This window comes from Pecten maximus, chromosome 11, assembly GCF_902652985.1.
Source record: "Pecten maximus chromosome 11, xPecMax1.1, whole genome shotgun sequence".
NCBI classification, from domain to species: domain Eukaryota; kingdom Metazoa; phylum Mollusca; class Bivalvia; order Pectinida; family Pectinidae; genus Pecten; species Pecten maximus.
Genome location: NC_047025.1, coordinates 5622893 through 5635263, shown reverse-complemented (window position 1 = coordinate 5635263; position 12371 = coordinate 5622893). Strand labels below are relative to the sequence as shown.

Here is a 12371-nt window from a genome sequence, read left to right as displayed (position 1 = left end):
GAATTTTAGAATTTTCCTTTTGTGAGAAACACTTTTAGAATTAGCATAAAGAATATAACTTATAAAACGTTGTTCTACATTACATTTTGTCTAGAATGATGAGTTGCAATTTGAAGCCTTGTATATATTATGATAAATGTATAAATCTAACACATATCAAATGTATCACTTCACTAATGGTGAGAATCAGGGATAGAGGTGTACGATTTGTGAGATGGTACAATAAAGACAGTGACCATTAAGAAACGTATGGTATGATTTGAAGCACAGACAAGATTTACAGCTACAATGATTTGAAGCCTAAAACAGAATTGTGGCCGGTGTTTTGAAGCCTGATGATCCCGTGCGTAATAGTGTAGGTGAGCCAGGAGGCAGTGCTCTGACAGTACTTACTTCGGTGTTTTGGAATCAGCTACACCAAAGCCCTCCCCGGTAGTGCTGGAATCAAGGAGAAGCCAGTCATGCACTGCTACAGAGTTACAATGGTGCACTAGGGAATTCTCAACAACAATCGTAAATCTTCTTCTCGGGACGACTAGTTGTTGTTGAGAATTAATATGAGAGTTGTGACACATGTGGCAGAACAGTGGGGGATCAAAGGGAGACAACAACATATAAAGTGATCTGAAAACAGGTGTGTGTTTGTTAAAATTCACATGTGATATCAAACGAGATACGAACAGGGGAGGTTACAAATCAAACATTATCCAAAAGTGATTCTTTTTTTTTCGCATAAAAATCACATACCATATTTTTTTAGAAATTTTTTTTTTTAAATTTTTTTTTTTCATAATAAAATTTTAAAGATACTTCAGTTTCACTCAACTAGTTTTTCAAAATTCAAATTATGTGCGGTTATATTTAAGATAGATGAAGATTAAAATTTATAAACTGATTATTGCACAATACTCCCAATGTTTATAATTCAAAATTTCCAAAAACAACAAAAAAACAGCCAAACAAAGATATTTTCTACTGGATTTAGCTCTTATTTCAAAGTTTCTATTAAATAATTCAAAGCTAATATCTATGAAAAAAAAAGAAGTAAATTTCAACTAAAAAACCTGACACCATATGACCCCTTGAATTTTATTCTTTATTCAGAAATATTGCACTCTATGTCTATATCTTTAATATGAACTTTAAATGAATTTTATTGATTCAGATCAGCACAATGACTTACTTGAATTTGAGTCTGACAGTAACTTTCTATGTCACTATGCTGGCGTTACATCAAATTAAAATTCCTTAATGGCTTACAGGGTCATTCAATTGTGATATTACAGATTTATTTCCATTAATACTTACAACAACCTATTTGAAATTGACTTTTACTTGTGAAATCTGTTTGAGGGATTTAAGTGGGTGTTGAAACTGTTTTCACAGGAAATCCTTCATGAAATCCTGAATGAAATCCTGTAGGAAATCCTGAATGCAGCATGCACAATGGTGATAGGTATGGTCAAGTAGAAGAAGAATCAAGTTGCTAGCACACAATCAACAGATCAAACTGGTTAAATATCAAAGCAAGTCCATGCTGATTATTAGGGGAAAAAATTCACTGCATCAAGATATTAAAACACATCCTACAAACAGATTAAACTTTTAGTTGGAAGTTCTACAGCGAGACGTTAACCAATCAGTGGAGAAACACTCAAAAAATCAACCAATCAAAACATTTATATAGTAAGTATCTATATACTGAATACCCTGATAGAAATGTGTGTATTCCAAATTTGATTCTCATGCTAACAATCAGAAACAGTTTCCGAAGTATGGAGAAAATTTTAATATTCCATCAAGTCAGACTTAAAACATTTGTAACAGTTTACTTTTGTAAATATATCGATTGTTTAGAGGAACAAGGACGTATCTCCAACATGGAGTGCCTAGAAGTAAAGGGCCGTGACTCAAGTTTATCAGTTTTTAGATTTTAATAAATTACAATTATGAGTGAGCTTTTCTTATAGAATTTATACTTAATATCAATGGAAATTGTCTAATTCTTTTAAAATGCATAGTATTTTAACAGAACTAGACCATTTCAAATGATATAATGTACAAATTCTTTAAGAAAATTTCACTCTTAATTGTAATTGATTAAAATCTAAAATTGGATAAATTTGAGATACGGCCCTTTATTTCTAGGCACTCCATGTTGGAGATACGTCATTGTTCCTCTAAACAATCGAAATATTTCTCTTTAATTTTCTACACTCTTATTGTCGATTATTGACATATTGATGTAGATAAGCTAGGCTACTCTGAAATTTTCCTATAATTAATAATTATCGTTAAGCATTGTTGTAACAGATACCTGTCTAGGTCCGACACAGGTGTGGCAGCCCCTGGGGGTGGGGACGGAACCTGCATTGAATTGCGACGTGATGTCGTTTTGGAGGTCTGTTTCCTCTCAGCACTCTTCTTTCTCTCGCCTTTCTTATCCTCCTTTCCTGCAGACTTGTCGGTCTTTCCTGACTTTCCCTTGGTTGGCGTTGTCAAATCATTACCTTTGTCTGGGGTAACTGACTTTTCCTCCTCGGGTTCGGGATCTTTAGCATCGAGCAAACCAATGTTTCTGTCAACACAAAACAACACAATTTACCCTCTCACTACCAGGTACATTAAGTTGATATTATACAATTTCTCTATTGATGGTTTGTGACATATATCATTTCCAACATTTTCGCAATATTAATAACTTTGTAAACTAAGTACCAATTTAATGTTTGTATTTTTGACAGCTTTTCTTAGCATTAACTGGAATCACAAGTTAGAAGCTTCAGTTATTTCAAATCCTGCAGAATCACTAAATCACATGGAAAAACTGTTTTCTTGTACGACCCAAATTGACAATGAAGTGTTAAGAAACAGGTTCATTCTTTCATGACAGGAATAGGCGTGCCAAGTTCGAAAGTTTGTCTTCGAATGCAAGGTTGCTCTGGCAGACCTTCGCGCGATCGAAAGAAATATGGACATACACATAGACAGATACGATACTATACAATATTGAGAAAATATCTAAAAGAGGTCCTTCATGCCTTCGGAAACAAATATGGACAGAAATATGATACAAAACTATATATCCCATCTGTAACTAGTCGCATGGAATATAAAAGTTTTGTCGCAAGATTTTGAAATTTAAATTTATAAATTAATAATTGGCTTGTTTTGACATTATGCATTAATTACCAAATAACATTATGTAAAGGTCAGATAAAAATGTGCACACCACTAATGACAAGTTACCATGGCAACACTTACGGATCATCTGGAGACGAAGCAACAAATATGTAGCGACCTCCGAACTCGGAGACAGGTGGAGCTCGTCTCTTCACAGGGTAGGGCACAACGGCGAATGTGGCAGATGGAGGTATAGGGGGACCTCGGGGGCCAAGTCCAATTCCATCCAGGACCTGCAAAAAAATAAATATATTTATATATTAACAGCTGAAACTAAAACAGGATTATCATCTACCGATAAACTAACTGAATTTGGACATTAAATCCTATCTGGGGATGATATTTATAACAAAATGTGAACTGTTTTTTATATCTTTATATTTGTTTTGAATCTTCAAAAGTGGCTAAGCCTTGAACTTTTCCCCCCTGAACCCTGAATGTCTAACAAAATCTAATTATAAAGGTTTTAGAGATTAATAATTTATTGCTTTAAACATCTAAACACCAAGTCATGGAAGACCTGGAGCATGCATGTATCGTTCACGATCAGCTATCTAGTGAGATTATATACAACTATAATAGACATTGGAACAAATTTTGTAAATTCAGTCTCTTAAGACTATCACCAACAGTTGGTTTTGACTCTTGAAGATACATTTTTTGTTCCAAACAGATCATATGTCTACCTAGAAACTAGGACATATTTTTTGTCATCGCTCTTCACTCCGACATACAGTACCTCATTCATGGACGGCAGTTTCTGTAGGTCCATGAGCTTATCGAAGGGTGTGATGGATTTGTCGGAGCAGTCTATTTGGAAATGGGGGATGCCAGAACTGTCATCCTCCTTTGGAGCTTCTTCTACAGCTTCGCCATCTGCCATATCTCCCTGCTGGTTAGCCGCTGCCGCAGCCTACAATGTGAATACCAAAGTTATCTCCCATTTGATCTACATCACAATCACATATCACACATATATAAGCAACATGCCAACGGGGTCTGTATAATTCATCTCAATTTTCAAAGAAATATTAACATAGAACATATTTTATATGGTTCTTTACTAGTGCTGTAAATATCAGCTGACAATTAACAAAAATGTAAATATTGCCCGAAAACAAGAACAAGCGTTATACTTATTGTAACAAACGCTACATAAAATCATACTCTAAAGGTCTACAATATATATATACTCATGTGAAAAACATATGTCAAGTTTTCAGGGACAAGCAATGAAGTTGAAAAATTGAATTAAGAAAATATACCTTACATTATTTTGTTTTCATTCCTAATCATTATCAAAAATATACTGACAATTGTTTTTTCGACAAATTATGATAATATCAATAATAATAACTTACATATTTTCAAAACAAAAACATCGCATTTCATTACATATCATATAGTTTAAGTTATATCAATTAGAACAGACAACGTTTTTGTGAGGAAATATCATCGATTATACAACTTTAACAATGACAATTGACATATGGGAGGGCATATTGAAGATAATATATTGCATTAAACAAAGACAATTTTTTTGTGAGGAAATATTGTACATGTTTAACAGTGACTGATATTTACCTCTTTAGCGGCTCTTTCAGCGTTTTCTTTCTCAATCTGTTTTTGTCTTTCCTTCTCCTTTTCTTTCTCCTGTTTGTCGTGTTTATCTGTCCACAGAAATGACAGTTTGACTATATGTTACAATTAGCTCCGGGATAATTGTACAGGTTCATTTAATACAAATATGACGGAAAGAGTAATAGTTATGTGTCTGTGGCTAATATCAATTAGTATCTTAAATTACCACCTTCGGAATCATTAGATAAAAGAGCAGAAAATAAAAAAAAAATATATTAAAGGCACAATAAGGTATGAAAATATATGAACTGACAATGAAATTGACAAGTCAACAATGAGTCTAAATAAGACTTGAAGCGAAAAATTTATACACATACACAATTTTGTTTACAGTTTATAAGGAGATTCTGCTTGATAAGGGGAGACAACCTATGATTCCAAACTTCTTCACATTTAATACTGTAACACTTTTGCAGTGGATTAAAGGTATATGTCATCCTTTACTGAAGGGAGGTAATAATTGATATGGGTTTCATAAGGGGAGATAATCATGGTTAAGAATTTTATAAGGGGAGGTAATTTATAATTTTTTTTAAAATTTTTTTATAAATTATATGCATACATACCTTTTCCCTTGGCTTTTTTGCCAGATGGTGGATGATGTTGTCCATCTTCCTCGGACTTTTCTGATGGAGTGGGTGGTCGTTTGATGCCCAGAGTTGTCCTGTCCCAGAATTCTATGAGGTCAGCAATCTCCTTACTAGAATGCTCTATAGTACGGAAACGTTGCATGAGTAAGATTTCGGATTCTTTGAGAGGATCATGGCAAATTTCTGCCTCACTCTCTCCTTTTTCTTTATCCGACTTTTCCTTTTCCATCCCCAGGTTTCTTTGCATCCTTGCCTCCTTTTTTCCCCTTCCTTAAAAAACATAGAACATCACATTGATTAGGTCCAGTTAAAACATATGTATTTTAGTGGTAGTCTTCAAATACTATAACTTTTCATTCTAGAAGCATTGTCTGAAATTATCACTGTGCTAATTACATTTTCTATATAATATTTCTATGGAAAATCTAATTCTTATTGCACTAATCTGTTTTAATTTGGTATTACATGAAAATTTGTGTACGCCAAACGTAGTCTGTTAACAGTATATGATTTGTATCAAAGACAAGCAGAGATAAAAATGAGCCCTACAGTGAAAGCTGAATAGACGAAGAGAAGAAATTGGTCCTCCACCCTGCAGTAACATGACTGAAGCCACAATATCAAAATATGATGCAGAATAGATTGCTGTTGAATGTAGAACATGACTGGATTGACCTTCCTTTCTGACTTGACAATATATTTGACTTATATATTTACCATATTTGCCACAATTAGAGCCCCTTCTCCTATAAACGACCCTTCTAATTTTAAAGCAATTTCATATTACATATACATTTTATATGTCGAGACTTAAGCTTGTTGATTAGAGCTTGACTCCCACTAAATCTTAAATACCAGGTTACATTGCATCAAACATTTATCTTACTGACTTTTTGTCCATAATATAGATTTAATTACCTAAATAAGCATACCCTCTTTAACCATTTCTTAAACCCGCCCTGGGCGTTAATAACAACCAATACGGTAGGTACATTATTAGGTATCTGTATATTGTATATGACAGTTTTATTAAAATCTTATCCCTTAAACTTACTTTCCATCGTCCAGAACTGTGTCGCTTTTCTCGGTCTGGTGGGACTCGGGTCGGTCTGTGACACTAGAACCTGCCTTACTGACAGGGTGGTCACTGTCATGGGGTTTAGGGCCGCCTTGGGACTTCTGCACACGCTCAGTGCTGGCTGTTTTACCTGTGGCAACCACACTTTTCTTACCATCCTTAGCAGGCTCTTCTTTAGGTTTCTCTGGACCCTTCTTACCCTTCTTTTTGGGTCTAAAACAGACATTACATAATTATAACTGGTCAGAAACTTGGACACAAAGAAAAGAAATTTTACACTAATTTATACTGACTCAGAAGTATACTTGATTACACTGACTCTGAGTTACAAATGACACTTTATATTATGAGGTATACTGAAAAATACATTTTTGAAATTACTATTAATTAATCAATTACTTTTCCTCCTCAAGTCTCCGGGCCTCAGCTTCAGCAGCCTCCCGCTCCAAACGGTCACGTTCCATACGTTCTTCGTTTTCCCTATCACAAAAGCAGATTTAAATAATTAGTAGCTATAACTTTTAAATCACAAATTGGAATAATTTGGTTTGCTAAAAAAAAATTTTAATACTTGAATATATGTTGAATACTTGGATAGTTGAATACATGGTTATATGTTGAATACTTGGATACATATTGAATAATTGGATACATGTTGAATATTTTGATACATATTGAATACTTGGATACAAGTTCAATACTTGAATACATATTGAATACTTGAATACATAGTGAATATTAGTACTTTGATACATGTTGAATACTTGGATACATATTGAATATTTTGATACATATTGAGTACTTGGATACATATTGAATACTTGAATACATATTAATTACTTGGATACATGTTCAATACTTGAATACATATTGAATACTTGAATACATAGTGAATATTAGTACTTTGATACATGTTGAATACTTGGATACACATGGAATACTTGTATATATTTGTTGAATACTTGGATACATATTGAATACTTGTATATATATGCTGAATACTCACTTCCTGATTCTTTCCTTCTTAATTTCCAGTCTTTTCATGTCAACAGCTGCTTTGTCTTTCTCTGGCAGGGCATCATACTCATCCTCCGACATCTCTTCCAATCTCATCCTGTCTTTCTCTTCCTCTTCTTTAGCCAGGCGTTCTGTAAAAGTTATAAACCAAACTATGATCAGTGTGTGTTAGTTAAACTAGATCTTCCATGAATGGCTCAATATATATGGAATTTCACATGCTACATCTTAACAAGCCTTTAGTGGCATATAAAATTATTTAACAAGTTTAATAAATTCTGCCACAAGTATAAAATTCTATTTCTCACAAAACTCATATTTATAAGTAAGAATATAAGTAAAAATTCTAAATATATTTCTATGTAAGACAGGCAAGTCTCGAATCTCAAATTATGATTTTCTTTAATGAGACAATCATGTGGCGTCACACATACATTTGCCATAAATTATTCATGGCATCACAACTTATACTACTGAAACATAAGCCATGTCCCTTATGATATTTATGGCCGTATGACAAAGTAGTCTGAACAGGCCAGTTATGTGATAAATATTGTTTTAACAGTAGATATTTAATATAAAAGTGTGTTATGTGACCTACCATTTTCCTCCTGGGCCTTTTTCTCCTGTTCCTTCAATACACTGTAGTCAAGCTTTAGTGAGATGAAATAGATGAAGCGTCTATTATTCAGGGCCTTCAGGATAACATTGGCGGCCGTCTGGAGGTTTTGAGCGAACAAAGTTTCCAGGCCATCTAGTACGACTCCACGATGGCAGTCATTCAGCTATAAACAGAATGAAATTTGTACAGCTACAAAATCGCAATGGCAGTCATTTACATAATGAAAGACATTCAGTTGCCCGGAGTCTGGTGATGTTCTCTAACTTAGCTTCTGTAAGTGGAAATCCATGATTTTAGATTACCAACTTTTGGCCACCATTGAGAACTTCGTAACAAAATTATTCAACATGTTGTCTGTCATCCTGGTTTTTGGTGGACTGTTAAAAAAACTAATCACATTTGGCTAGCATCACCAAGAGACCTCTTGTTTACTGAAACTCAAGAAATTGCCCCCACTCCTGGAGACTGTACATGAAAACCTGTCACATAACTTACCTATAGCCTCTCCGTGAACCCTATATAACCAACCTGTGACCTCTCCGTGAACCCTGTATAACCTACCTGTGACCTCTCCGTGAACCCTGTATAACCTACCTGTGACCTCTCCGTGAACCCTGTATAACCTACCTGTGACCTCTCCGTGAACCCTGTATAACCTACCTGTGACCTCTCCGTGAACCCTGTATAACCAACCTGTGACCTCTCCGTGAACCCTGTATAACCAACCTGTGACCTCTCCGTGAACCCTGCATAACCAACCTGTGACCTCTCTGTGAACCCTGTATAACCTACCTGTGTCCTCTCTGTGAACCCTGTATAACCTCCCTGTGACCTCTCCGTGAACCCTGTATAATCTACCTGTGACCTCTCCGTGAACCCTGTATAACCTACCTGTGACCTCTCCGTGAACCCTGTATAACCTACCTGTGACCTCTCCGTGAACCCTGTATAACCTACCTGTTACTTCACTGGAAACCCTGTATAACCTCCCAGTGACCTCTCTGTGAACCCTGTATAACCTACCTGTGACCTTTCTGTGAACCCTGTATAACCTACCTGTGACCTCTCTGTGAACCCTGTATAACCTACCTGTGACCTCTCCGTGAACCCTGTATAACCTACCTATGACCTCTCCGTGAACCCTGTATAACCTACCTGTGACCTCTCCGTGAACCCTGTATAACCTACCAGTGACCTTTCTGTGAACCCTGTATAACCTACCTGTGACCTCTCTGTGAACCCTGTATAACCTACCTGTGACCTCTCCGTGAACCCTGTATAACCTACCTGTGACCTCTCCGTGAACCCTGTATAACCTACCTGTAATCTCTCTGAGATGATGTCGACCAGGAGGTCCTCAGGGAGGACGCAGCTCATAAGTCCCTCCTCGCCGGCGACACTTGCGCTGACGCTGAGTCGTCGAGCAATGGGCGCTGCTAATGGTGGGGGGCTGCTTGGTACCTGTAGAAGTAAGAGGCAGTCCAGGATAAGAAAACAACCTTTTATGATACAATGTATTGTTATACTTTTTTTTAAAGTAAATCTTAACTTGAAAAAATTATTGAAGAAAAAATGTATTATTTTATACTTGCCCCATGCATTACTGACTTATTGCATTTTCTTAAATTTTACTAAAACTGGATACCATATGGAAGTGTCTAGTGGATTTTTATTACATCCTGCAACACATTTCGGCTTTTCAAATTCAATATCAGATTAATTTTAAACAGACTAGATCTACCATCACCGTTCAAACTGTTAGAAGTGGCTACTGGTCCATTAATCAACCCCAGTACAAAACCAAACAAATATTTCTTGTAACAATAGTCTTACATTTGAAATTAATTTAGTTTTACTCTAGACTAATTAAAATACCAAAGTATTATTAGCAAACCCTTTCCTAATCATAAGATTTAACAAGACAATGTTACAATGGTACATTGTTTATGGAACTTTCACATTTATTTATCATCTTACATATTTAAATACACAATTAATTTAATTTACTGCATATTGTTAAAACATTAAACTCTTGTCACAATGGATAAAAACATGGGCGTAATAACCACTTCAAGCAATATAGTCTGTTTTAACTTGAAACTTGAAGATTCACAAAATTCAGGAACTACATTTAAGCTTATCCCTGGAGTAAGGGAAGTGGCCTAATATTTGTTTTTGTTTTGTTTTGCTGGGTTTATCACCAGGGTGTTTCATTTAAAATTTGTAAACTTAACTAAAACTTTATCATTTTTCATAACAATTAGGAGGCTTCTGCCTTAATCAAAGTGATTTTTTAATTTAGACTTAAAATTCAGAATATAAATAATACAATGCAATTCAACTGATTAGTGGCCACAGTTTGACGATAAAACACAAACTGGAAGCTAGGTGTATATATCAAGCACAAAGAAATTAAGCGACGATTTATCTTTGGATTAATTATCTGATATTTCCTGAACATATTAAATTTGCATAATCATAATATAAAGCAAAAAACTGACTAATGTTATTTAACTATCTAATGGCAGAACAGTAAATCAATGTATATCATACTAAGTTACTGTTCTAATCAACATAACTGATGTTATCTACACAAATTAAATTTGATCATGTGAAGCAAATAATTGTCTAATGTTATTTGACTATCTAATTGTAGAACAGTTCTTCAGTATCACACTGAATTACTGTCCTAATTGATATACACAAGCAGTTGAATCATTTACATAACAATAGAAATTTAATTAGGTCAAGGACAGGTGTAGCTAGTCATTTTAACACCATTTTTTTAGGTCCAGTTTTGTACGTAATTTTCTTTTACAAGCAAATCAAAAAGAAAAAAATTTATTCAGATTTTTTTTTTTTTTTTTTTTTTAAATTAGATGTCTTCAATATTTAGAGTTTAAGGAAAGACATTTAAACACCACACTGACTTCTTTCTTAAATGATCTCAATATTATAGTGGGGTTCCTGTAAAGACAAGGTCAGCGTATCATTGGATTAATTACAGTAATGTCACAACACACCACCAAGCTGTAATCACGCTGTAATCACGCTGTAATATGCTGTAACACTCAGGTGTTAGACAGGCACTGTACCTGCTTAAGTTTTTTGAGAACCTGTAGTTGAGATTTTTCCTGAACTAACAACACAGAATCCTAAAAGGATTGAAGAAAACAAACATTGTTGGTGAAATTTAACTCAGTCAATATAACGCTCGTAACAGTTAATACAAATGTATACAAGACTAAGAAGTACCACCAAATCTTGAGTACATATTTCACTGATTATTTAGCAAAGCATTTTAAGACCAGAAAAAAAGGCTGACTACATCAACATCATTGTATGTAACACACTCGTACTCCAAAAATTGTCTCCCTTACATCTGTAATGATTTTTTATTTATTTTGTTTAATGTCCTATTAACAGCCAGGGTCATTTAAGGACGTGCCAGGTTTTGGAGGTGGAGGAAGGCTTGAGTACCCGGAGAAAAACCACCGGCCTACTGGTCAGTATCTGACAACTGCCCCACGTAGGTTTCGAACTCGCAACCCAGAGGTGGAGGGCTAGTGATAAAGTGTCGGGACACCTTAACCACTCGGCCACCGCGGCCCCTTATATCTTTAATGAAGAGGGCTTGTATTATTATAGGGAAAGTCTGACTTGCCCAATTCCTGTTCAATATTTTTTATTTCAATTATGATGAAAACATTTTCAAATGCCTGTCTATGTCTAAGAACCTCTTTGGAGATACTACATTTTACAATAAAAATATTTTCTCTGCATTACTGAGATATTAAGAAAATTCTTATTAAGTAAATGATAAATTTTACTAATTGAGAGATTTGCAAATAATAAACTGATGATAAAGTCAGAGAGCATGCAGACATGTGTGGAATTAAGAAAATATCCAGCAGCTGTCTCTAATATTACATGCACAGAAAAAGTGATATATAATAACAAAACAAAAATGCATGCACCATTTGCCTATAATCCCCCCACAAAGTGTCATTCTCAAAAAATATATCTATGAATATAAAATATATCATTTAAGCATTGAGGTTGATTTTTTTTATTTTCATCGTGGGAATGAAAGAATTTTTTTTGCAAACTTTGTAAGAATCCGCTATGCCGCGGATTCTTACAAAGTTTGCAAAAAAAATTCCTTTCATAAGCAATCAACCTCAATGCTTATAATTAATTTCAATTAATTGTCTTTTTCTAATTCAAAACATGTTTTATG

At 34.6% G+C, this 12371-nt stretch overlaps 1 protein-coding gene across 1 annotated transcript in view; it reads right to left on the bottom strand.

Moving 5' to 3' along the window:
* LOC117338137 (hydrocephalus-inducing protein-like) overlaps positions 1-12371 on the bottom strand; it is a 77013-nt gene that overhangs the window by 32324 nt on the left and 32318 nt on the right. The window contains 11 exon segments of the mRNA XM_033899351.1: positions 394-438; positions 2318-2578; positions 3265-3416; positions 3923-4096; positions 4768-4853; positions 5391-5662; positions 6469-6705; positions 6892-6972; positions 7499-7640; positions 8111-8294; positions 9452-9592. Of these exon segments, the coding sequence (XP_033755242.1) occupies positions 394-438; positions 2318-2578; positions 3265-3416; positions 3923-4096; positions 4768-4853; positions 5391-5662; positions 6469-6705; positions 6892-6972; positions 7499-7640; positions 8111-8294; positions 9452-9592 (1775 nt within the window).